The following is a 25,549-nucleotide window of genomic DNA, read 5'->3' as shown; positions in this document are numbered from 1 at the left end:
TACAAACCAAAGTGACTCAACGAAGTTCCCACCTTTCTTTCTTTTTTTTTTGTCTTGCTCTGTCGCCCAAGCTAGAGTGCGGTGGCCTGATCTTGGCTCACTGCAACCTCTGCCTCCCAGGTTCAAGCGAGTCTACTGCCTCAGCCTCCCAAGTAGCTAGGACTACAGGCGCTAGCCACCATGCCTGGCTAATTTTTGTATTTTTAGTAGAGACAGGGTTTCACCATGTTGGCCAGACTAGCCTCAAACTCTTGACCTCAGGTCACCCGCCCGCCTCAGCATCCCAAAGTGCTGGGATTACAGGCATGAGCCACTGCACCCAGCCCCAGTCCCACCTTTTAAAATAATGAATAAGCAAAAGGCCAGTTAGAGTGAGCCTCTTGCATTTTAAGAAGCCCATTCCAGCCATAACAGCCCTTTCTGAGCTAAAGGCAAAGTACAAACACATCCAGGCCCCAATTAACAATAACAACCAAAATGTGACATGTTGTCAGGTACTTGGAAAGAGGGAAAACCTTTCTAGCTTTTGTCCTTCTGGTGTTATTAGCCCACTTCTTGGCAGTGATATAGAAGGAAGACTGTGGAGAAGAAAAAAAGCTTGGAGGGAAAGTTTGGGTTCAAAGGAATCAGGTAAAATTAGGTAGAAAATACAGGGTCTAGAGAAGGATATTTTTTGTTCATTTCTGAAAAGGGAACCCAAATAAACACATGATTGATTTGACACTTGGAAATACTATTTTTGGTTTTCTCTCTTTTCCTTAATTTTTCCCCATCAACCAAGGCCCATATCTCTAAGAATTCTGTCAGGTACTTCCCATTCCTGTGTTCATTCTCTTATTTCCTATTCATGTGAACAAAATCAGATTATGCCTCTGATAATCCTGGAAATTGACCATTGAAAGCATGGATGGCAGAAAAGTAAAGAAAAAAACATCTGTGTGTTTATTCCAATGGGTAGAAAGTAAATTTAAGGCCGGGCGTGGTGGCTCAAGCCTGTAATCCCAGCACTTTGGGAGGCCGAGACGGGCGGATCACGAGGTCAGGAGATTGAGACCATCCTGGCTAACACGGTGAAATCCCGTCTCAACTAAAAAATACAAAAGACTAGCCGGGCGAGGTGGCGGGCGCCTGTAGTCCCAGCTACTCGGGAGGCTGAGGCAGGAGAATGGCGTAAACCGGCAAGGCGGACCTTGCAGTGAGCTGAGATCCGGCCACTGCACTCCAGCCTAGGCGACAGAGCGAGACTCCGTCTCAAAAAAAAAAAAAAAGTAAGTAAATTTAAAAGGTTACTCTGTTGGGTAGATGATGTCCAAAGTAAACTATTCTCCCTTGCAATCCTTAAAATTATTCACATACAACCTCCATGCTAAAAAGAAATATAAAAGCAATACTGTTCTTTCCTGTTCTCATTCTCACTTGAAAATTGTGTGTCTGGTTTCTGTTGGTTTCTCATTGGGAGAGAAATTTTAAGAATCCCTCAATTCAATTGCTGTGTATTTACAAGCCAAAGTCTGGAGTATGCACAAGATAACAAGAGCTATGCTAGGGTGGGGTGTGGTGGTTCACACCTGTAATCCCAGCACTTTGAGAGGCTGAGGTGGGAGCATTGCTTGAGCCCAGGAGTTTGAGACTAGCCTGGGGAACACAGTGAGACCCTGTCTCTACAAAAAATTTAAAAATTAGCCAGATGTGGTGGCACATGCCTACTGGTTCCAAGTACTCGCTTGAGCTCGGGAGATCAAGGCTGCAGTGAGCCGTGATCATGCCACTGCACTCTATCCCGAAAGACAGTACGAGACTCTGTCTCAAAAAGAAAGAACTACGCTACATTCATTTTCTGCTTCTCCATCAGTGAAAAGCACACTAAGGCCTGGTTAACTGTTAAACATGAGATATTTTTATTTCCCTTCCACATTTTTGGAAACACTATCGTAAGACAGATCCACTGCCGACAGTTTCTCCGTTCGAATGAAAGCAGCGTTAGGGCCAGATATTATTTTTGTGTTTGCAACCCCAGGGACTAAAGCAAGGAAGGCCTGACACAGAGTAGGTGATGAGTAAATGTTTGTTGAATAAATGAATGAGTTTTACTCTTTTAGTATGGCAGGCAGAATAAAAGCCCTCTCCAAGGGCGTCCACATCCTAGTGCCCAGAGCATCTGAATATCTTTTTTTTTAAGTATCTTATCTTACATGTCAAAATAGACTTTGCAGATGTGATTAAGAATTTTGAGATGAGGAAATTACCCTGGATTATCTGGGTGGGCCCAAGGTAATCACAAGGATTCTTATAAATGAAAGAGAGAGGCAGGAGTGTCAGAATCAGTGAAAGAGATGTGACAATGGAAGCAGAGGTCAGAGTGGTATGTGGCCATGAACCAAGGAATGTGAGTGGCCCATAGAAGCTGGAAAAGACCAAGAAACCAATTCTCCCCTAGTGCTTCCAGCAGGGCACAGCCCTGCAGGCACTTTCATGCTCAGTGACACCCAATCTAGACTTCTGACCTCCAGACCTGTAAGATAATAAATCTGTATTGTTTGAAGCTAGGGAAGTTGTGTACAGCAATAGGAAATGAGTACAATTAGCACTAACATTAAGAGGCCATATAATAAGTCATTTGTAATGGACAATAACCAAAATGAGAGCCAGCATTTATTGAGCACTTAGGGAGAAGTGCAGTACAAGATGCTTTACAGACATGCCTTATTCTAATTCTCTAAACGAGACCATAAGACAGGTATTAGCCAGGTGTGGTGGCTTACACCTGTAATCCCAGCACTTTGGGAGGCTAAGGCAGGCAGATTGCTTGAGCTCAGGAGTTTGAGACCAGCCTAAGCAATAAGGCAAAACTCCAGCTCTACTAAAAATACAAAAATTAGCAGGGTGTGGTGGCCCGTGCCTGTAGTCCCAGCTACTTGGGAGGCTGAGGTGGGAGGATGACTTGAGACCAGGAGGTGGTGGTTCCAGTGAGCTGACATCATACCACTGCACTCCAGCCTGGATGACAGAGCCAGACTCTGTCTCAGAAAAAAAAGGGAAAAAAAAAAAAAAGGCTTTATTATTACTCTTAATTTACAGCTAAGGAAACCATGGTTTAGTAAAGCTAAGTTACTCAATCAAGATCACAGTTAGCAAGTGGCAAAACAAGGATCTGAACTCAGGCAATCTAACTCCATGTCATACTATCTCCCATGTTAGTGCTGAGAGGTGTGAAAAATGGTCTTGAACTATAAGTCAGTCCTGGCCCTCAAGGAACAAATAGAATGGAAAAGACCACCCTAACATAAACGTCAGATTATAGAGAGTATAACACAGATCCTAAATGATCTATGACCTACATTTAATCAGGAAAATGGGAGAAGAAACCTGGAATCCTCAGGACTGGATGGAGCTGGACTTGAAAGGGTGCTTGGGTATGGACAGGTACAGTGGAGGTCCCTTACAGACTGGGGAAAGGAATGAGTGAAGGAATATAAGGAATATTTGGTGCAAATAAACATGAAAATGGAGAAATAAAATAATCCACAAAGCCTACCAGGGGAAAAAGTCTGATAAAGAAAAACAAGAAGGCCGGGTGCAGTGGCTCACGCCTATAATCCCAGCACTTTAGGGTGGCTGACACCTGTAATCTCTGCACTTTGGGAAGCTGAGGTGGGTGGATCACTTGAGGTCAGGAGTTAGAGACCAGCCTGGCCAACATGGCAAGACCTCGTCTCTACTAAAAATACAAAAAATTAGCCAGGCATGGTGGCGTGCACTTGTAATCCTAGCTACTCAGGAGGCTGAGGTTGGAGAATCACTTGAACCTGGGAGGCAGAGGTTGCAGCGAGCCGAGACTGCGCCACTGCACTCCAGCCTGGGGAACAGAGGGAGACTCCATCTTGAAAAAGAAAGAAAGAAAAAAAAGAGAAAGAAAGAAAGAAGGAAGGGAGGGGGGGGGGGGGGGGGAGAGAGAGAGAAAGGAGGGAAGGAAGGAAGGAAGGAAGGAAGGAAAGGAGAAAACAAGAAGATAAAATACTTAATTATTTTTATGGGAATGGTAACATTTATGGAGCACCTATTCCACCTAAAGGGCATATTCACATTTGTTATTTAATTTAATGCTCACAAACCCCAACTAAATGAGTATTATTAAGCTTCATTTTTACAAAAGAGGAAATTAAACATCCAGAGAGATTAAGTAATTGCTGCCAGGCACATAACCAGTCAGTTTGATTCTAAAATTCATGTTCTGTCCTTTGTTTCTTTTTGTCCTCATAATAATTTCAGCCCTTCTCTGAGAAGGAGCATGTTTCCATTAAAGTAGGAATGACAGGCAGAGCTGTCTGAAAGAAAAAAAAATTAGAAAGAGTTGCTTCAGAAGGTGGCAAGTTAAAAGCAGTCAAGCCGAGGCTTAGTTTCAGTCAACCAGTTAGCTGTTCAATGAGCATTTACTGACAATCCCTGTGGAATAGAGAAATCACAGCAAAAGGATACCTCAAGGCACCAACTGTTTAGTGAGGGAGACAAATGAGTAAAAAGACTTCCACACCAGCTTCAGAATAGTGTTTACTGCTAGGGAGGGAAGGTGGAGAAAGGATTGGGAGGAGTGAAGCTTTACTTATGTCTATAAGCTTGTATTTCTTCAGAGAAATAAGAGAAATCTGAAACAAATATGGCAAATTACTAACATATATTTAATCTCAGTGCTGAGTAGACAGGTGTCTGTTACAATATGCCTCTTCATTTCAGCTTTGCTTTTGGGGTCGGGTATGGTGGCTCATGTCTGTAATCCCAGCACTTTGGGAGGCTGAGACACGTGGATCACCTGAGGGCAGGATTTTGAGGCCAGCCTGGCCAACATAGTGAAACCCCATATCTACTAAAAATACAAAAATTAGCTAACTGGGCATGCTGGTGTGCACCTGTAGTCCTAGCTGCTTGGGAGGTTGAGGTGGGAAAATCACTTGAACCAAGGAGGCAGAGGCTGCAGTGAGCTGAGATTGCACCACTGAACTCCAGCCTGGGCGACAGAGCAAGACACCGTCTCTAAATAAATAAATAAATAAGTGTTGTTATTGCTTTTAAAAGAGATTATCATAATATCTAACCAGTGCCATGCTTGAGGGAAGCATAGGATACTAACAAACGACTGGAGGGGCAGCTAACCCAACTTAAAGAGGAATTGGAATTCCATAAAAAGGAATGAAATCATGTCCTTTGTGCAACATGGAAGCAGCTGGAGGCCATTATCCTAAGTGCATTAACACAGGAACAGAAAATCAAATACCACATGTTCTCACTTATGAGTGGGAGCTAAACTTTAGGTACTCGTGGACATAAAGACAGCAAGAATGGACACTGGGAACTGCTAGAGTGGAGAGGGAGAGGAGGGCAAAGGTGGAAAAACTACCTATGGAGTACTATGCTCACTTCCTGGATGACGGATCAATTGCACCCAAACCTCAGTATCATGCAATATACTCCTGTAACAAACCTGCACATGTACCCCTGAATCAAAAATAAAAGTTGAAATTATAAAGTTTTTTAAAAAAAGGAACTAGAAAAAGCAAGGAAACAGATTCTCCCCTACAGCCTCCAGAAGGACAGAGCCCTGCTGTTACTTTTGTTTTAGCCCACTGAGGCCAGATTTGGACTTCTAACCTCTGACCACATCTTCAAGAACCTGAAGGAAATCCTTACAAGGAGGTGAGCAGAGCAGTTTCAGAACAAGCAGCAGCAGTAAGCAAAATTCTTAGGCTAAAAGAGACCAAGGCACATTCCAGTCATCTCAAGGGTCAGCAGACCAAGTACTCACTGTGAGGGGACAGGGCAGGGTGGATGGGACTCAATCAGGATAAACCTTTTAAGCCAGAAAAAGGAATCTGGATTTTTTCTTCAATGACATAGTTAGCTTCTTGAAGGTTTTAAGCAGGAGATAGAGATGATCGCTTTTTTTCAGAACCATCAGTCTGGTAGGGTAGGAGTAGGAAGGGTGACAGAGAGGAAGGTGGAGCTCTGGCCAGGTAACCAAGGCAGGAGTTTATCAGAGGATCCTAGATGAGAGATATTCAGGAGCCTGAAATACAGGGTTGCAATGAGGATGATGTAATGATTTCAGAGTATTTATGAGGTGGAATTAAGTTTGGTGATCCATCCAAGGTAGGGAGAAAATGGCATCAAAGATAACTTCTGGGCTTCTTTCTTGGTGGACGTGCTGCCATTTCCCCTGTCATAATTATTAAGGGGGAAATAAGTTTACAAATGAGGATGAGTTTTCAACAAATGTTGCTGGGACAACTGGATATCCACATAGAAAAAAATCCCCTGTCATAATTATTAAGGGGAAAATAAGTTTACAAATGAGGATGAGTTTCCAACAGATGTTGCTGGGACAACTGGATAGCCACATAGAAAAACTGAATTTACATGTAGACCTTTCACAAAAATTAACTCAAAATGAATCACAGACCTAAATGTGAGACACAAAGCTATAAAACTCCTAGAAGAAAACATAGAAGAAAATCTAGATGTTCTTGGGTTTGGTGATGACTTTTTAGATACAACGCCAAAGGCACCATTCATGAAAGAGATAATTCATAAGCTGGACAACATTAAAATTAAAATTTCTGCTCTGCAAAGGTTACTGCCAAGAGAATGAAAAGACAAACCACAGACTGGGGGGAAATACTTGCAAAAGACATATTTGGTAAAGAACTATTATACAAAACATACAAAAAAAACTTTAAAACTCAACAATAAGAAAATAGGGGCCAGGCGCGGTGGCTCATGCCTGTAATCCCAGCACTTTGGGAGGCCGAGGTGGGTGGATTACGAGGTCAGGAGTTCAAGACCAGCCTGGCCAAGATGGTGAAACCCCATCTCTACTAAAAATACAAAAATTAGCTGGGCATGGTGGCAGGTACCTGCAATCATAGCTATTCAGGAGGCTGAGGCCGAGAATTGCTTGAACTTGGGAGGCAGAGGTTGCAGTGAGCTGAGATTATACCACTGCACTCCAGCATGGGTGACAGAACGAGACTCTGTCTCAAAAAAAAAAAAAAAGAAGAAGAAGAAGAAGAAGAAAAAAAGAGAGAAAAAGTTAGCTAGGCACAGTGGCTCATGCCTGTAGTCCTAGCTGTTTGGGAGTCTGAAGTGGGAGGACTGCTTGGATTGCTTGAGCCCAGGTGTTGGAGTTTACAGTGAACTCTGATCATGCCACTACACTCCAGCCTGGACAATACAGTGAAACCCTACCTTTAAAAAATATAAAAATCAGAAAACATGAATAAAAAATGGGCCAAAGTCTATTAAAAATAATAGACAGCTTACCAAAGAAGTATACAGATGACATACAGGCATATGAAAAGACGTTCTATGTCATATGTCATCAGCGAAATGCAAATTAAAATGACCATGAGATACCATTACACGCCTATTAGAATAGCCAAAATCCAGCACACTGACAACACCAAATTCTGGAGAGGATGTGTAGCAACAGGAACTCTCATTCATTGCTCATGGGAATGCAAAATGTTAACAGATATTCTGAAAGACAGATTGGCAGTCTCTTATAAAACTAAACTTGTTCTCATCATGTGATTCAGCAATCACGCTCCTTGGTATTTACTTAAAGGAACGGAAAATTTATGTCCACACAAAAACCTGCACATAGACGTCTATAGCAGCTTTATTCATAATTGCCAAAACTTGGAAGCAACCAAGATGTCCTTCAGTAGGTGAATGGAAAATAAACTGTGGTACGTGCAGTCAGTGGAATATGATTCAGTGATAAAAAGAACTGAGTTAACAAGCCATGAAAAGACACAAAAGAAACTTAAATGCATATTACTAAGTGAAAGGAGCCAGTCTGAAAAACCTACATACTATATGATTCCTACATACGACATTCTTGAAAAGGCAAAACTATGGAGATAGTAAAAAAATCAGTGGTTGCCAGGAGTGGGGGTGGCGAGGGATGAATAAGCAGAGCACAGATGATGTTAAGGGCAGTGAAACTATTTCTATATGACACTATAATAGTTGCTCCATGTCATTATACATTTGTCCAAAACCACAGAATATACACCAAGAATGAACCCTAATGTAAACTATGGACTCTGGGTGACAATGATGTGTCGACGTACGCTTATCAATTGTAATAAATATAGCACTGTAGTAGGGATCTTGATAGTGGTGGGAGGGGGGTATGCATGCGTGGAGATAGTGGAAAATCTTTGTACTTTCTACTAAATTTTGCTGTGAACCTAAAACTGCTCTAAATAATAAAGTCTATTATTTAAGAAAAAAAAAACAGATGAGAACAATTTTGAAAATGTTACATATAGGTCCTGAGGAAATAGAAACAGACGTGTTAATGAGTAGTTTGGTATTATTACGTCATTCCCGATTGACAGATAACAGCCTGAGAGAGATGAAGTATCTTGTCCAAGGTCACACAGCACACTAACAGGCAGAGGGTAGAATCTGATCTAAGAAAGTTTGACTCCGTTGTCCACATAAGTGATCATATGTGAAAGGAGTTTTGAGGCCTATATTTGTTTCCCATTGTTGCTGCTCCAGACTACCACATATTTGGTGCCTTAAAACAACACAAATTTATTATCTTATAGTTCTGGAGGTATAGAATTTCAAAATGAGTCTCACTGAGCTCAGGAGAAAGTGTTACAAGCCTTCTTGAGGCTCTATGGGAGAGTCTGTTTCCTTGACTTTCTGAGCTTCCTTCTAGAGGCCAGCTGCATTCCTTGGCTCATGGCCTCCTCCCACCTTCAAAGCAGTAATCACATTACTGTGACCTCTGTGTCTACTGTTACATTTCTTCTTCTGACCAAGGTACATCATAATTAAACTTCTGAAAACCAAAGGAAAAAAAAATTTAAAAGCCAGAGAGAAATGACGCACTGCCTATAGAGGAACACCAATTAGTAAGAGGATGGATTTTTCATCTGAAATGATAAAGGCCAGGAAGAAATGACACAACACTTTTCAAGTGCTGAAAGAAAAGAACTTTCAGTTATGCATCTTATATATGGTGACATTATCCTTCAGAAATGGAAGGGGAATAAAGTTATTCACACATGAAGGAAAACTAAGAAAATTGTTGCCATTAAACTCACCCTTCAAGAATAGCTAAAGTAAACTCTCCAAACAGAAAGAAAATAACAGAATAAGGCTGGGAACTTTGGAAATTAAAAGAACAAGAACAGAATGGATAAATATTGGGTAAATATAGCAGACTAACTTTCCTTCATAAGTTTCTTACATCATATTTGGTAGGTGAAGCAAAATTTTTTTATTTGAGGTTGAGTCTTACTCACTCTGTCTCCCAGGCTGGAATGCAATGTAGCATGATCTCAGCTCACTGCAACCTCCGCCTCCTGGATTCAAGTGATTCTCTTAGCCCCTGGAGTAGCTGGGATTACAGGTGTGAGCCACAGAAACCCAGACAAAAAATTTTTTTAAATAGCCTACAGGTGCTACTAAGTGAGGCAAAATTTGTAACACTATCTGATATGGTGGTGCTCAATATATGTAGAGGAAATACTTGAGACAATTGTATTTTAGAAATGGGAAGCACAAAGGGACCTAAATGGAAGTAAGCTTTCGATACTTAAAGGGGTAAATTGTTGACACCAGTAGAGGGTGATAAATTACATATTTATATTGCAATGGTTAGAGAGATCACTAAAAAAAATTATGTAGGGCAATATGCTCAAAAGCATTATAAATAGAGGAAAATTAATTTTTTTAAGTTCAAGTAATGCCCAGAAGGCAAAAAGGAAAAACAGAAGAATGAAAAACAGTAAAGAAGTAATAAAATGGCAAACTTAAGCCTCAATATATCAATAATTAATTTAAATGCAAGTGGCCTAAATACACTAATTTAAAGACAGAGATTAGCAGAATAGGGGAAACGATCCAACAATATAACTGCCTATAAGAAACTCACTTTGAACATAACAACTGTATTAGTTTCCTATTGGTAATGGTAAACTTATGGATACCAATAGGAAAATAGGATTACCAATAGGAAACTAATACAACTGTATTAGTTTCCTATTGGTAATGGTAACAAATTACCATAAACTTAGTGGCTTAAAATAACATATTTATTATCTCACAGCTCTGGCAACAGTAGACTGGATAAATATTTTTGGTTCATTCATACAATGGAATACTCTACCATAATAATGAGTGAAAGAAGCCAAACATATGAAGTTCTAAAACAGGCAAAACAAATCTATGGTGATAGACTCATAAAAGAGTGATATCCATGAGGGGTGGTTGCTGACTAGGAAGGAACACAAAAGAATTTTCTGGAGTGCTAGAAAAGTTATCTTGAACTGGATGGGGGTTAAATGGGTGTGTACACAGGCAGAAATTTATCAAGCTTTATACTTAAGATTTGGGCATTGTATACATACCTCAATAGAATTTATTTATTTATTTATTTATTTATTTATTATTTAAAGATGGAGTTTCATTCTTGTTGCCCAGTCTGGAGTGCACTGACGCAATCTCGACTCACTGCAACCTCCACCTCCTGGGTTCAAGCGATTCTCCTGCCTCAGTCTCCCAAGTATCTGAGATTACAGGCATGTGCCACCACGTCTGGCTAATTCTTTATTTATAGCAGAGACAGGGGTTTCACCATGTTGGTCAGGCTGGTCTAGAACTCCTGATGTCAGGTGATGCACCCACCTCAACCTCCCAAAGTGCTGGGATTACAGGCATGAACCACTGCACCCAGATTATTCTTTTTAAAATGAAGCCATTAGGCTTTTCTAAGATTGTCTTTCCTTTTTGATGACAAACTCCAGTGGGGAAATTATTAAAACATGAGACAGATATATGGCCAGTTGTCCACCCAGAGAGGGCATAAAAGGGAGGTGATATAGTATAGTGATTAGGAGGATGGGCTTAGGAGTCACAAACCTGGTTTTAAGTGTCATTTGCTGGCTGTGTAATCTTAAGATATTTGATCTCTCTAACCTTCAGTTTAATTATGTATATAATATGGATATATACATGGCTGTACTGACCTTGTAGGAGCATTGGAAGTACATAAGATAAAAAATACAAAAATCTTAAAAACCATCAGTTATTACATACTGTGTGCCACACACTGTGGAATATATTACTTAACCCTATGACAAGTGCATGAGAAGGATACTAACATGTCCATTTTAAGAATGAAGAAACTAAGGTCCAAAGAGTTTGGTCTTAAGAAGTGGCAGGTGTGTCTGATCCTAAAGTCTATGAATTTAAGCATTACCCTTTATGATATACTTGGATGAATAGGTGGGTGGATATTAAAAAACTGAATCAGAAACTAGCCTGAGTTCCGCAGAGGGGCACAATATTTAACTAAAGCTTTCGTTAACATATTAAGGGCTAGCCAATGATATCTATAGCATAAAAGACCTTTATCACTGGAAGGGAAACTAATTGTCCTGTCTCATGAGGTGATTTATAGGGATTAAGTGAGATAATCAGGTCAGGAGAGTACATAGCAAATAATAGGCAATTTAGTAGCTTCCTTTAATTATTTCTAATAATCTACTCCCTGATCTTTTATCAGGAACCACCTCTAGAAACCACCCGTTCAAAGAGAGAATTTTAATGTTTATAAAATATTTGAGCAGAGCCCTAAGGAAGCAAGTCATGTAACATGGGAAATAGTCCTCCAGGCAAAGGAAAGAGCAAGTAAAAAATCTTGAGGTAGACCTTGTGGGGTGGCTCATGCCTGTGATCCTAGCACTTTGGGAGGCCGAGGCAGGTGGATCACTTGAGGTCAGGAGTTCAAGACCAGCCTGGCCAATATGGTGAAACCCCATCACTACTAAAATTACAAAAATTAGTCGAACGTGGTGGCATGTCCCTGTAATCCCGGCTACTCAGGAGGCTGAGGCTGGAGAATTGCTTGAAACCAGAAGGTGGAGGTTGCAGTGAGCCAAGATCACGTGCCACTGCACTCTAGCCTGGGCAACAGAGCAAGGCTCTTAAAAAAAAAAAAAAAAATTGACGTAGAAATTGGGTTGGGTGCTCAGGCTGGTGGCCTGTAATCCCAGCACTTTGGGCAGCTGAGGCAGGAGGAATGCTTGAGGCCGAGAGTGCAAGACCAACCTGACCAACATAGTGAAGCCCTGTCTCTATGAAAAAACAACAACAACAAAAAGGAATCGATATGGCACATTTGAAGCATGACAAAAGCCACTGGAGAATAAGCAGAACAGTGGCATGTTCTCATTTATTTTTATCATTTTGGCTGCTGTGTGGAGAATATAGTGTAGGAGGACAAGAGCAGAAGAGGTGCATAGTAGGTCAATAAATAGTTGAGAATGAATAAACAATACATTTGCTTTTTTTTTTTTTTTGAGATGGAGTCTTGCTGTCACCCAGGCTGGAGTGCAGTGGCCAGATCTCAGCTCACTGCAAGCTCCTCCTCCCGGGTTCATGCCATTCTCCTGCCTCAGCCTCCCGAGTAGCTGGGACTACAGGCGCCCGCCACCTCGCCCAGCTAGTCTTTTTTTTTTTTTTTTGTATTTTTTAGTAGAGACGGGGTTTCACCGTGTTAGCCAGGATGGTCTCGATCTCCTGACCTCGTGATCCACCCGCCTCGGCCTCCCAAAGTGCTGGGATTACAGGCTTGAACCACCGCGCCCAGCCTTCAAAACACTTATTAAAAACAATTTTTGTTGTCTTGAACCATTTCACTCCAATAGTTTGCCTCAGTGACAAATCACACAGAGAAGTCACGCCATTCTCCTTAATGTTTCTCATATTGCAATAATAGGTGAATTACATAATCTATTCAGAATTAGTCGAATTTTGGAGTTTTTCTAAAAATCAAAGATAGGATCTTGAGCCTTCATAATCATAGCATCTTAAATACAAAATTACCTCACATGATAAAAAGTTCCAAACACCACACTTTAGTCTAAAGTATTCTGGTAAAACGTTTTTCTTTGGCATATGCAGCCCAAATAGCTCTAACATTGATCATTTTTCAAGTTGTCATCTCCACATGCTTGGCATATTCTGATAACATTGACAGGTTAAAAGCAACACTCTGTTGTATGCATAGTGATTGCGTGCAATTAACCATAATTTAGGCTGAAAGTAGGCTGATCAGCTGCCTCACAGCAACATTTTAAAACTTATTAAATATCTCCAGTGAACTTTAGATGAAAAAGCAACAAAAACAAAATCTGTAACATTTCCGCTTTTTCTTACATAGAATCTTAAAGGAGTGAAGGTGCCAATAAGACTAATTCTTGATTTAAAAAAAGACATTTTGGGCCCATATCACATCCAGTAACTGCAGATATGGATAAAGATAATGGAGATATGAAAAACAGGTAAACAATGTCCAAACGAAGTGTCTTACCCTCCTTTTGTCAAAGAGATGTTTGAGCCCACTGGCATTTTATTTTAGAAACAACCATGCTATATAGCCCAGCGTGCAGAACCTCTTGCAAGTTCCAGACACACCTCACCAGTACTTGAGGCCATTATCCCATTCTTTTAAAATGTGTTCAATACACAATTTGTATCTGCCATTTAATCGTTCAACATTACCTGACACGTGTCACTTCCTCTATTTATATGAGGGATTAAGAATGGTTACGTGCTCAGTCACAAAATAAGTGACGAGAAACAGAATGCAAACTCAGGACTCAGAAAATGTCTATACTTTTCTTATCATTCCATGCTGCTTGGATGCCAGACCTCTAATATGGCATCCTACTTTTTCCTTTCAAATGTATCTATCAGGTGGGGTGTGGCGGCTCATGCCTGTAATCCCAACACTTTGGGAGGCCAAGGCGGGAGGATTGCTTCAGGCCAGGAGTTCAAGACCAGCTTGGCCAACATGGTGAAATCCCATCTAAGATACAAAAATTAGTGGGGTGTGGTGGCACGTGTCTATAATCCCAGCTACTTGGGAGGCTGAGGCAGGAGAATCGTTTGAACCCGGGAGAATGGAGGTTGCAGTGAGTCAAGATTGTGCCATTGCACTCCAGCCTGGGCAACAAGAGTGAAACTCCATTGGCAAAAAAAAAAAAAAAAAACCCAAACCACTATTTCTTTTATACTCTTAGCGGTTCCATGAACAAATGCTGGCCATAGACAAAACAGAATCTTTGAAGTAAGGAATATTTCTGGGTATATAGGTACTTCTGGAAATTATACTAATCCTTTAGGCAAAAGCAGCATCATTTGTACATCACTGCTACAAGGTACTAAACATTTCTATGGGATTGAAAGAATCCTTCCCATTCTGCCTTAAAAGGCTTAGCAGTAATAAAGAATGACTGAACTAATCCATCTCACAATTTTGGTCACTGATCTAAAACCAGGGTTAACATATAAAACATCGGACACAGAGGGTTTAACATATAATTCATATTCATACATACTACTAACAAATTGTCATAATAGTGCTCAGTGAAAGAAAAAAACGTTGACAAAGAATTTAAATGCATTCACATGAGTTTATTAAAAAATCTGTTAAAGAATTACATATTAGGCAACAGAATTAGGCAAACTAGAAGTGTTCTTGTCACGTAAATTTAGGAAACTAAAGTGAAAATAAAGTCTAAAGGCTTAATAATGTATTGTGAAGGGACTTTGTTTCCATACTTCCTCAACAACCCTTTAAGAGTATAGCTTATTTGAATAAATACTTTTTAGCATCACCTGCTTTGAAACAGACTTACTGCCTGGCCAAGCTAATGACTGTAGCTATTATGCAAGGATCAAGATTACTTCTCAAAATTTGACTGCAGGTATTTCTTTTTCTTTTCTTTTCTTTTCTTTTTTTTTTTTTTTTTTTTTTTGAGACAGAGTCTTGCTCTGTCACGCAGGCTCGGGTGCAGTGGCACAATCTCGGCTCACTGCAACCTCCGCCTCCAGGGTTCAAGTGATTCTTCTGCTTCAGCCTCCCGAGTAGGTATTTCTTATATAGTTGAACTAATCTGACTGTGGAAACATGACTTAGTCTGGGCTTAGATGATACTGAAGTAAACTACAAAGCACTGTCTGCAACCTAAAGGAACTCAGGGACAGAGACACTAGAAAATGGTATCTACCAACCAGTTTAACTGTGACCAAAAATATCACGGTGAAACAGTAAGTCACAAGAGAATATAAGCTTCTAAAGGGCGGGGATTTTGTTCACTCCTGCATTCCCCCATATAGATCAGGCCTCCCACTTGGTGGACAAGCAAATTTGTTCAAACGTCTTTTTGAACAAATCGAAGAGATGTTCCTGGTGTACATTAGGGGGGCAACCAAATTCATTTCATATATTAATATTTAATAATCTCCCACCAACTTGAGAAGCTACTACTGAATGATTTACATATGATGAAGCTAATTATACTATACTGTCCACTTTTGAGGAAAATGTGACAAAAAATTATGGTTTTTACTCTTGAGGAGCACCGACACTAGTAATTTTGAAATTGGTATGCCTGTTCCTAAAGAAAAAGTGGGATAGTATTCTGGGACGTAACATTTCATGTATTTCCATCTTCTTAAAACCCCTCTAAACATGGTAAGAAAAACCAGTGCTAACATACAGGTGCTGCTTTTTTCAGACACTGGTACATCACTTAAGGCACCTGTGCTGGCATCTGCCCGCTGCTGCTCACAGATGGAAGACATTAATCATCTGTTTGGTGCTCCCACCTTGTCCATCCAGCTTCAAATATAACTGCAGTGAGCTAGATGAGTCAGCATCTGGTCTTCCAAAAGCTAGTGTAGCACTCCCAAAGCAAAAAAGGAAAGAGTTCACACTTCAGAGGCCTGAATCAATGCCAGAAGTGTATATGTTGCCTCAAGGTTTCACAGACTCCCTAATGATCTTTAGCTCCCTGGATACCAAGGCAAAGACAGATCTGAAAGCTGCAGAAAAACAGGTGGGTGTCATACACAGGACTGAAGCCCCAGGCAATATAAATGGTATTTGTTCACACCACGGATTAACTGCTTTGAAGGATCAAAATGGGTAAGACAGCTACATTCAACATTTAAGATTTTCTCAATAACAAAGCACTAAAAATGTGAATAAGTTATACTTTTATTTTTCAGAAACAAAATGACAAGTGGCAACTTGCCTTTGTAAAAGATTAAAGAGTATCAGAGTAATAAGCTATCTCTCACAGAGACAGAAGCCTGAGAAACACTATTATACAGCTCTCAAAGGAAGTCCTATTAAATAAATCTCACAATAATATACTTTTAACTAAATCAACAAAACAAAAACCACAAAAAATTATACAGAACTCATAAAATGGTATATGAATGAAAAACAGAAATCTTTAAATCTAGACACTAGAAGTTCTCTATTAAAATCAAGGAGGCTCAAATCCTAAAACAGAAAAAAGAAATATGTTAAAACACAGTATTTTTTAATAGTCCAATGAGGTTATTGCAGATGTACATTTTAACATTTCATTTGCTCAATATATTTTTTTCTCACTTTTGGAGCACTTCTGTATAATGCAGAGATTACATGAGTGATAATGCAGATATTGGCCTTCCTAATGGGCCCTTCAGGTTTTAAGTTTCAAATCTGACTCTGGAATCCCACCTAAATGTTTACATAATAGGCTACAAATAATGAGATTCCTCTTAAAATTACATTTGCTTAATTTTTACACATTATGGTTTAGAAACAATCTACTTTTGAAAGAGACACAATTTACAGTATGAATAATAAAAGTTACATGAAACTACACAATCCTTCTCATAAGACAGGAGAAACAATTTCCAAACCAAAAATGCCTAATACAAAATGATACAGTTGACTGGAGCTGGGGTAGGATGGGAGAAAGAGAACAACCATGTAACAGAATGTATGGAAGACCTAGATTCTAGTTTCACTTTTGCACTAATCAGTTGTGTGTCTTAGTCTCAATTTCCTTAGCTCTCAATTTTTTTTCCTGGTTAAGAAGATGTAGATGGATCTCTAAGCTTTATTTTAATTTTAAGGCTCAATGACTTATAGTTTATAAGATTTCGAAAACCTTTTGGACAATCAGTTGAATAAATTCCTTACATCTTGAGGGTGTGTCACTGTTCAATCCCATGACAATAACTACAAGGCATATCCATAATTTTACTGTTAGAAAAGAAAAAAATCTACCTAAAGGGCAAAAGTATACTTCATATCCTGTTTCCGTTCTACAAGACAGAAAACAAATGTCTATTCTCTTGCTGGCCTCTAGAAGCAGTCTTTGAGACAGAGTTGACTGAAAACCCTAGAACTAGGATAATGGTTAAGACATCTACCCTGTCTTTCTCTCTGCCTTCTGTGGCTATGAAAGCTGCTAGACAGCTGCTAGACAGTTCAAAGTGAACTATTACATAAAAGCTACTCTTCACCTTACATGATATATAGGATTTCTCTATTACAGAGAATAATTACACCAGGAAATGGTTTTCCTGATATTCTACCAAAATCCTGAGTAAAATTTGCATTATTGGAAGATTGTTAGAATAGACTAATGTATGGTAATTGAGATTTTAAAAACCTTGTAGTAGCAGAGTTCTAGAAAACCAGAGTTGAACCAGGAAAAAGGATGGTATCTCTGACTTCAGCAGATTTATCACTTATTTAAAGCTGAGGGCAGCCAGGCACAGTGGCTCAAGCCTATAATCCCAGCACTTTGGGAGGCCGAGGCAGGTGGATCACCTGAAGAGTTCGAGACTAGCCTGACTAAAATGGCGAAACCCTGTCTCTACTAAAAATACAAGTTACCCTGGCATGGTGGTGTGTGCCTGTAGTCCCAGCTACTGGGGAGGCTGAGGCATGAGAATCGCTTGAACCTGGGAGGCAGACGTTGCAGTGAGCCGAGATCGAGCCACTGCAATCCAGCCTGGGTGGCAGAGCAAGACTCAGTCTCCAAAAAAAAAAAAAAAGATAAAGCTGAGGCCAATTAATAATTCTTATGGGCAGAGCCAAACTTCAGGTTAGAAGAAGGACTTACAGGGAATTCATGCTTTGGACTCTATCAGTATCTATTTTCTGTTTCAGGGAAGGAGAACCAAAGAAGGAAGTTAAAGATTATACTGACCCTTAGACGGATGAGCAGCAGAAATATCTGCGATATTGAACTATTTACAGCACATACTTTCATCATAACCATCATATAATAAATGCCTTTTTGCTTTGATGTTACTTTTTTGTGAACTTTGTCCTTTAACCATATGCACTGCAAAGAGTCTGAAGTGGGAACCATAGGAGCCATGAGTGTGGACTAAAATGCTTTTCAAAGGATAGAAGATGCTTCAGGCATAGGGGGACCTGAGAGGTTTATATGGTCTCTTAAAATTTTCTATGGTCCTAAAATTCTCATAATTTTATATGAATAACATACTACTATAAGATATTATATATATATATATCACTTACTGTTTCTTTTAAAAAATATTTATGGATATAATTGTGTTTTTCTATATGTTTCATTAGTAATACTCAGTCTTATAAGTCTGGTTCCATAGTAATCTATGATGTAACTACTTCCATCTGAAGGTCCAACAATCTAAAAGAGACAAAATTTCAAAATTATTCATTTTATAGAAGATATTTCACAACACTTTGAGTTTACTTTTCTCAGTTGTTAATAAAAGTATTTCAGAAGCGACAGAAATCCAGCTCTAACCTAAGCAAAAACAGGTAATTTAGTGGCTCATGTAGCTGAAAAGAATACTGGGATAGCTCAAAGGATCAAAAGAAAAGCTGCAGGCACCAAGGACTGAATTCTGTGCTCCCTGAGGCCCTTGGCTTCCCTGCCTCCTTGCTTAGCTCTGCTTGTCTTCATTCTGCAGAGCGGCACTCTAACTAACTGCCAATAGTCGAGAGTCACATATTCCCAGCTCAGCAGCTCCTAATAAAGAAAGTAAAATTTTCTTCCCCAATGTTTATATGCCAATTCCAGGGAAAGACTTTTACTGATCTGCTTGGTTTTTATGCCTATTGTGGACAAACCTACTATATCCATGGGAATAGATTTAATGACTGGCCAGGCCAGGCCAGGCTAGGCTGCCTGTGGGAGATGAGGTAGTATCATTGACAGTCCTGCCAGAACCACCTGGAACGGAAAAGGAAGAGGTAGGAAAAACAACACACGTTCACTACAATCATCTTGTCCACTTAATCACATATGTGACAATCTAGTTAACAAAATCTCTATAAATTATCCTCTAAGGTAGCAATCTTCAAACTGTAGCCTTAAAGGTGGACAAAGATTTAACAAGGTGTATGTGGGCCCGGGCCCAGAGGGGAAATCAATCTTGAGATCTTAATTCCCTAAATACTCTTTGTAAAACAAATCTGCCTGATACCATGCTACAGTGGAAGCATCCTGTCAGTTTCCCTTCCCACTTCTCCTCACTGTGGTCATTTCTCCCACTTGTTAATAGTAAAGCATACCTACCAATCCAGGATACCTCGAGTCTTACGATGGACTATTCCCCTGAGGTGTGAAAGCCTCTGAGGTGCCAAACAAAGGGATAACTCAAAATATTGGATTTAGGGAACGATCCTTTACTCAAAGGTCCAAAAATACATTCTGCCGTATCTGTTCCAAAGATGCATTTCCAATAACATTTTACATCTTTTTGCTTAAAAATAATTTGCAACATGTTTATGCTGTTTTGATCAACTGTGTATTATTATTATAATGACAATCCAAAAAAAAAAATCTCAGAAAATTTTTAAATATTTTAATTTTAATGAATAAGATGATTAGTAGGAAGATTTCTCTTTTTTTTTTTTTTTTTTTTTTTGGATACAGGGTCTCAAGTCACCCAGGCTGGAGTGCTGTGGCATGATCTTGACTCACTGCAACCTCCCCCTCCTGGGCTCTAGCGATCCTCTCACCTCAGCCTCCCAAGTAGCTGGGACCTCAGGTGTGTGCCATCACACCCAGCTAATTTTGTTTTTGTATTTTTTTGTAGAGACAGGGTTTCACTATGTTGAACAGGCTGGTCTCAAACTTCCAGTACTAGGATAATGGTTAAGAACATCAACTGATCTGCCTGCTTTGGCCTCCCAAAGTGCTGGGATTAGGGCATGAGCCAACACGCCCAGCCTAGTAGGAAGCTTTTAAACATAAAAATGTATTATATTAGGATAAAATTCTGTAGAAGAGGAATAAAAATAAAGGAAGAAAAGAAGCAATGTAAAAATTATAATGGTTAATGAAGAGTTCACGCACATCTTTTTAAAGTAGGTGATATTTAAAATCCTATATTTATATTATGTCGGAGACATTTCAAAATTGATGTAACACTTTTATTTAAATATGTAAATATTTGCAGACTAGACGTTATATCCTTTGCAACTATTTAAACTTATGACAGAAAACTTAAATGTCAATTTAAAAATATATGGAGAGTATGGACTTTGTTTTTAAAATCGAAGGACACTGCTATAAAACATTCCTCATTTTAAAAATAAATTTGATCTTAAAACTATTCAACAAATATTTAATTCCTATGATATTCCAGGTTCTATGCTAGACATTATACACAGTGAATAAAATACCATCTCTGCCAACAGGGAACTTATTCTAGTGAACTACACGTTAATATTCAAGCAGTACTTACAAAGCACGTATGTGCCACACACCATGTCAGGTGCTGTTATGCACATTGACTTACTTGTTAAAGATTAAATTGATTTGGCTTGACACTTTTTTATGAATTTACATAAAAATTAACTGTAATCCCCACACTCTGGGAGGCCAAAGCAGGACGACTGCTTGAAGTCAGAAGTTTGAGACCAGTGTGGGCAAAAAAGCAAGAAATTTGCCTCTACAAAAAAAAATGAAAACAAAATATTAGCCAGGTGCCATGGTGTGCACTTGTAGTCTCAGCTACTCGAGAGGCTAAGGTAGGATTGCTTGAGCCCAAGAGTTCAAGGTTGCAGTGAGCTATGATCACACCACTGCACTCCAGCCTGGGTGACAGAACGCAACCCTATTTAAATAACCAAATTAAGTCAGTGTGGTAAAGCACTAAACTGAAAGGAAAACTTGGAAGAGAAAGCTGTCTCTTTCTATAGCTAGCTGCAGGATCAAATAATTTATTCCTTCCTGGATCTCAATTTTTCTTACTGATTCTAATGAAGAATAGAACAAGCTGATCGGTACAGTATTTTTAAAGTTTTAATGTCTTCTATGACTACAAGATTTAGATACAAAGACCTCAGCTTAAGCCACTACAAAGTATCATCAACACACTTTTCTATGAACTATCTGGTCACATAAGAAACTGTTTTATTTACTTTAAAAAAAAAAAAAAGATCAGCTATAAAGATTTCAACTATTTAGATCCATATTCCTTTGCCAAATTAAAAAAATAAAATAAAATAAAACCTAAGACAGGGTGTAGTGGCTCATGCCTGTAATCCTAGCACTTTGGGAGGCCAAGGCGGTAGGATTACTTGAGGCCAGGAGTTCAAGACCAGTCTGTCTGGCCAACATGGCAAAACCCAGTATCTACAAAAAAAAAAAAAAAAAAATACAAGAATTAGTTGGGCATTGTGGTGCACACCTGTAATCCCAGCTACTACTAGGGAGGCTGAGGCATGAGAATTACTTGAACCCAGGAGGCAGAGGTTTCAGTGAGCTGATATCATACCACTCCACTCCAACCTGGGCAACAGAGTGAGGCTCTATCTCAAAGAAAAAATAAATAAATAATAAAACCTGTTTTAAGCACCCACATACACATATATAATGTGCCAATTCTAACATATTTCATTATGAGTATATTATTGTATTATTAATTATAAAATTACATATCTTTTATAAGCACCCACATACACATATATAATGTGCCAATTCTAACATATTTCATTATGAGTATATTATTGTATTATTAATTATAAAATTACATATCTTTTAAAATATCCCATACTGGATGGGAGGTTGAGGCAGGAAGATTGTTTGAACCCAGGAATTCGAGGTTGCAATGAGCTATGATCATGCCACTGCACTCCAGCCTGGGCAACAGAGCAAGACCCTGTCTCTAAAAAAAATAAAGTAAAATATCCCAATACTGGGAATTTTTTTACTCAGTAAATATGTCCATGTCCATTTGTTCATAGACAACAGAATATAAAACCTAAAATTATGAGTTTATTTCTCTGCTAAGAAATATCCTGAAGCTGGCTGGGCACAGTGTCTCATGTCTGTAATCCCAGCACTTAGGGAGGCCAAGGCAGGAGGATAGCTTGAGCCCAGGAGTTTGAGACCAGCCTAGGGAACAAAGTGAGATCCTGACTCTATTCGTAAAAACAAAAATTTAGAACAGGCAAATTCAAAAAGACAAAAAGTATAACAGAGGTTACCAGAAGGTGGGAAGAGGAGGGGAAGGAAGCTATTATTTAAGGGGTACAGTATTTTTGGAGCGATGAAAAAGTTTTAGATAGTGGTGACAGTTGTAAAATATTCTGAACATAATTAATGCCACTGAACTGTACACTTAAAGATTAAAGTGGCAATGTTTATGTTATATATATTTTACTGTACAAAAAGCTATTATCTTATTTGTACTTATTAATGTTATAGTATTAATGTTTGCAATTTATAAACTTTTGATTTTGTTAGTGTAAAATGTAATTTGTTTGTATATACTTAGGTGGCATTCTACTATGAATAAAGGGAAAAAAATGTGGTTACCAGTAAGTACTTTATCACCTCAACTTTAGCAATTGATATGACCCCTCATTTAACAGCACTGTCAGTGAAGTCATGCTTCTTAGGTAACTCAAATATTTTATAAATTTCAAATGTAATGAATGAATTAAGAAGTGAAAGAAAAAAAAAGATAATTTATATCACTCTATGCTTTCTCTATCTAAAAGACTTCTGAGTTCCTCCATACAAAGAATGCCAACAATAACATCAGCAAGATCAGATCATCTCCTGCAAACCTACCAATCTGGTGATAAAAGTCAAATGATTCAGCTGTCTGCAAGTAAAGGATAATGCAACCTGTATCCATCCCAACTCCCCCAAATAACTAATACTTTCTTAAAAGTCAGACTACATTTTTGTATCCATATTTCACTTCTGTGTGTGATTAATTTTAAGATGATGCTATTAAAACCATCTGATTAGTCACATTTTAATTATCAAAATTCCTACACAGTGCCAGAATTTATGCATTCAGAACACCTGACTTCATTTGATTTAAAGAATTCTTAGTATTAATCATAAATGACCAATATAAACACTATTCTTTAAGAAATGAATAAGAGTCACCAGTTACATCCTGAGGAAAACACAGCTTTGGGATTTGTCTCAGAACCAGTTTAAGATATTCTTTGTTTTGAAAATCCTCTTAAAGGCACTAAAAAAAAATCTACCCATGGGGTAAGTGAACTAAGTGAAATCGACCTAATTAAGGTCACATGACAGAGTAAAAGTTACGAAAATTATCAGTCACTTCAGTTTTTCCATTTATTTTCCCAATAAATCACACCAAGGTTAAATAATGACACAGGGAGCTATTTGAAGGATTTGGTATCTATAAAATGTCCTCTGTGGCCAGGCACAGAGGCTCACGCCTGTAATCTCAGCACTTTGGGAGGCCGAGGCAGGGGGGTAACGAGGTCAAGAGATCAAGACCATCCTGGCCAACATGGTGAAATCCCGTCTTTACTAAAAATACAAAATTAGCCAGGTGTGGCAGCACATGCCTGTAATCCCAGCTACTCAGGAGGCTGAGGCAGGAGAATCACTTGAACCCAGGAGGCGGAGGTCGCAGTGAGCCAAGATCGTGCCACTGCACTCCAGCCTGGGCAACAGAGCGAGACTCTGTCTCCCTACCCCTTCGCCCCACTGTATTAAAAAAATAATATCCACACACACTCCTCTGTGGCTGGGTGCAGTGGCTCACAACTGTAATCCCAGCACCGTGGGAGGCCGAGCCAGGCAGATCACCTGAGGTCAGGAGTTTGAGACCAGCCTGGCTAACATGGTGAAACCCCGCCTCTATTAAAAATTAGCTGGGCGCGGTTGTGCATGCCTGTAATCCCAGCTACTCAGGAGGCTGAGGCAATAGAATTGCTTGAACCCGGGAGGCAGAGGTTGCAGTGAGCTGAGATCGTGCCACCGCACTCCAGACTGGGCAACAGAGTGAGACTCCATCTCAAAAAAAAAAAAGTCCTCTGTTTTTATATATTATTGTCCTACATCTAGCAAACTATCAAATATACCAGCTTTTCCAGCATTGGTAGTAGATTATGGCAATTATGCTGTTAGTCCTTCTTTTGATCAAAAAGGGATAGGCTATATCTTTGACCAAACAAACTGGCTCACACAGAGGTGATTCCATAGCCTTGGCCATATTTTGGTCTAAACTGAAAAGCTTAGCCTTTTAAAAATGTTTGTAAAATGTAAAGATTTTTAAAAAGATAAAAATTAAGGAAAGTGTTTATTAGGCCTACAGTCCCCAAGGAAATATTTTATTTTATTATTATTATTATTATTTTGCTTAGGCAAAAGCACTCTGTTGCTTAGGCTAGAGTGTAGAACTACAATCACAGTTCACTCTGGAACCTTGATCGATCTCTCAGGCTCAAGTGATCCTCCAACCTCAGCCTCCTGAGTAGCTGGAACTACAGGCATGCACCACCACACCTGGCAAATTTTTTTAAAAATTTTTGTAGATAAGGAGTCTCACTGTGTTGCCCAGGCTGGTCTCAAACTCCTGGGCTCCAGTGATCCTCCCACGTAGGCCTCCCAAATTCTGAGATTATAGGCACTTATCTGGAAATATTTTGTTTCTAAAAATAAATGGAATCTATTATCAGACTATTCTTGGAAAAGATCACAGGTTCCTCTAGGGCAAGGACCCCATGTTATTATACCTAAGTTTAGTTATTATCACTAAACCAATTTCCAATGACAGCATAATTTATAGTTTATCACATCAACTCTCATTTTTATTCATTACCTCTCAAGTGACACTGTGAAATTTAGGAATTTAGCCCTATTATGTTTTGAATGTTTGTGTCCCTGTAAAATTCCCATGTTGAAGTCTAACCCCAAATGTGTTCATACTAAGAGGCAGGGCCTTTGGAAAGTTATTAAGTCATTAGGGCTCCACCATCCATTAATGGGATTAATGACCTTATCCTTTACACCATGTGAGCACATATAGAAGGCACCATCCATGAAGCAGACAGCCCTTACCAGACACTGAACCTGCTGGTGCCCTGATACTGGACTTCCCAGCCTCCAGAACTATAAGAAATAATTTTCCATTATTTAGAAATAATCTAGTCTAGGACACACACAGTGGCTAATGCTTGTAATCCCAGTAGTTTGGGAGGCCAAGGTGGGTGGATCATTTGAGGTTAGGAGTTCAAGACCAGCCTGGCCAACATGATGAAACCCCGTCTCTACTAAAAATACAAAAATTAGCCAGGTGTGGTGGTAAGCACCTGTAATGCCAGCTACTCAGGAGCCTGAGGCATGAGAATCACTTGAGCCTGGGAGGCAAAGATTGCAGTGAGCCAAGATTG

General features: G+C 39.3%; 1 protein-coding gene across 1 annotated transcript in view; it reads right to left on the bottom strand.

Annotated features, from left to right (window-relative positions):
• Positions 1–16,066: 16,066 nt before the first annotated feature.
• TM2D1 (TM2 domain containing 1) overlaps positions 16,067–25,549 on the bottom strand; it is a 41,918-nt gene continuing 32,435 nt past the window's right edge. Inside the window, exons 6-7 of the mRNA XM_023187413.1 lie at positions 18,422–18,551; positions 16,067–16,375 (exon numbers count right to left, since the gene is read on the bottom strand). Of these exons, the coding sequence (XP_023043181.1) occupies positions 18,441–18,551 (111 nt within the window). The 3' untranslated portion in view covers positions 16,067–16,375; positions 18,422–18,440. The remainder of the gene's footprint in view (positions 16,376–18,421; positions 18,552–25,549) is intronic.

This window comes from Piliocolobus tephrosceles, chromosome 1, assembly GCF_002776525.5.
Source record: "Piliocolobus tephrosceles isolate RC106 chromosome 1, ASM277652v3, whole genome shotgun sequence".
Lineage (NCBI taxonomy): Eukaryota > Metazoa > Chordata > Mammalia > Primates > Cercopithecidae > Piliocolobus > Piliocolobus tephrosceles.
This window is presented reverse-complemented; position numbering and strand designations above follow the sequence as displayed.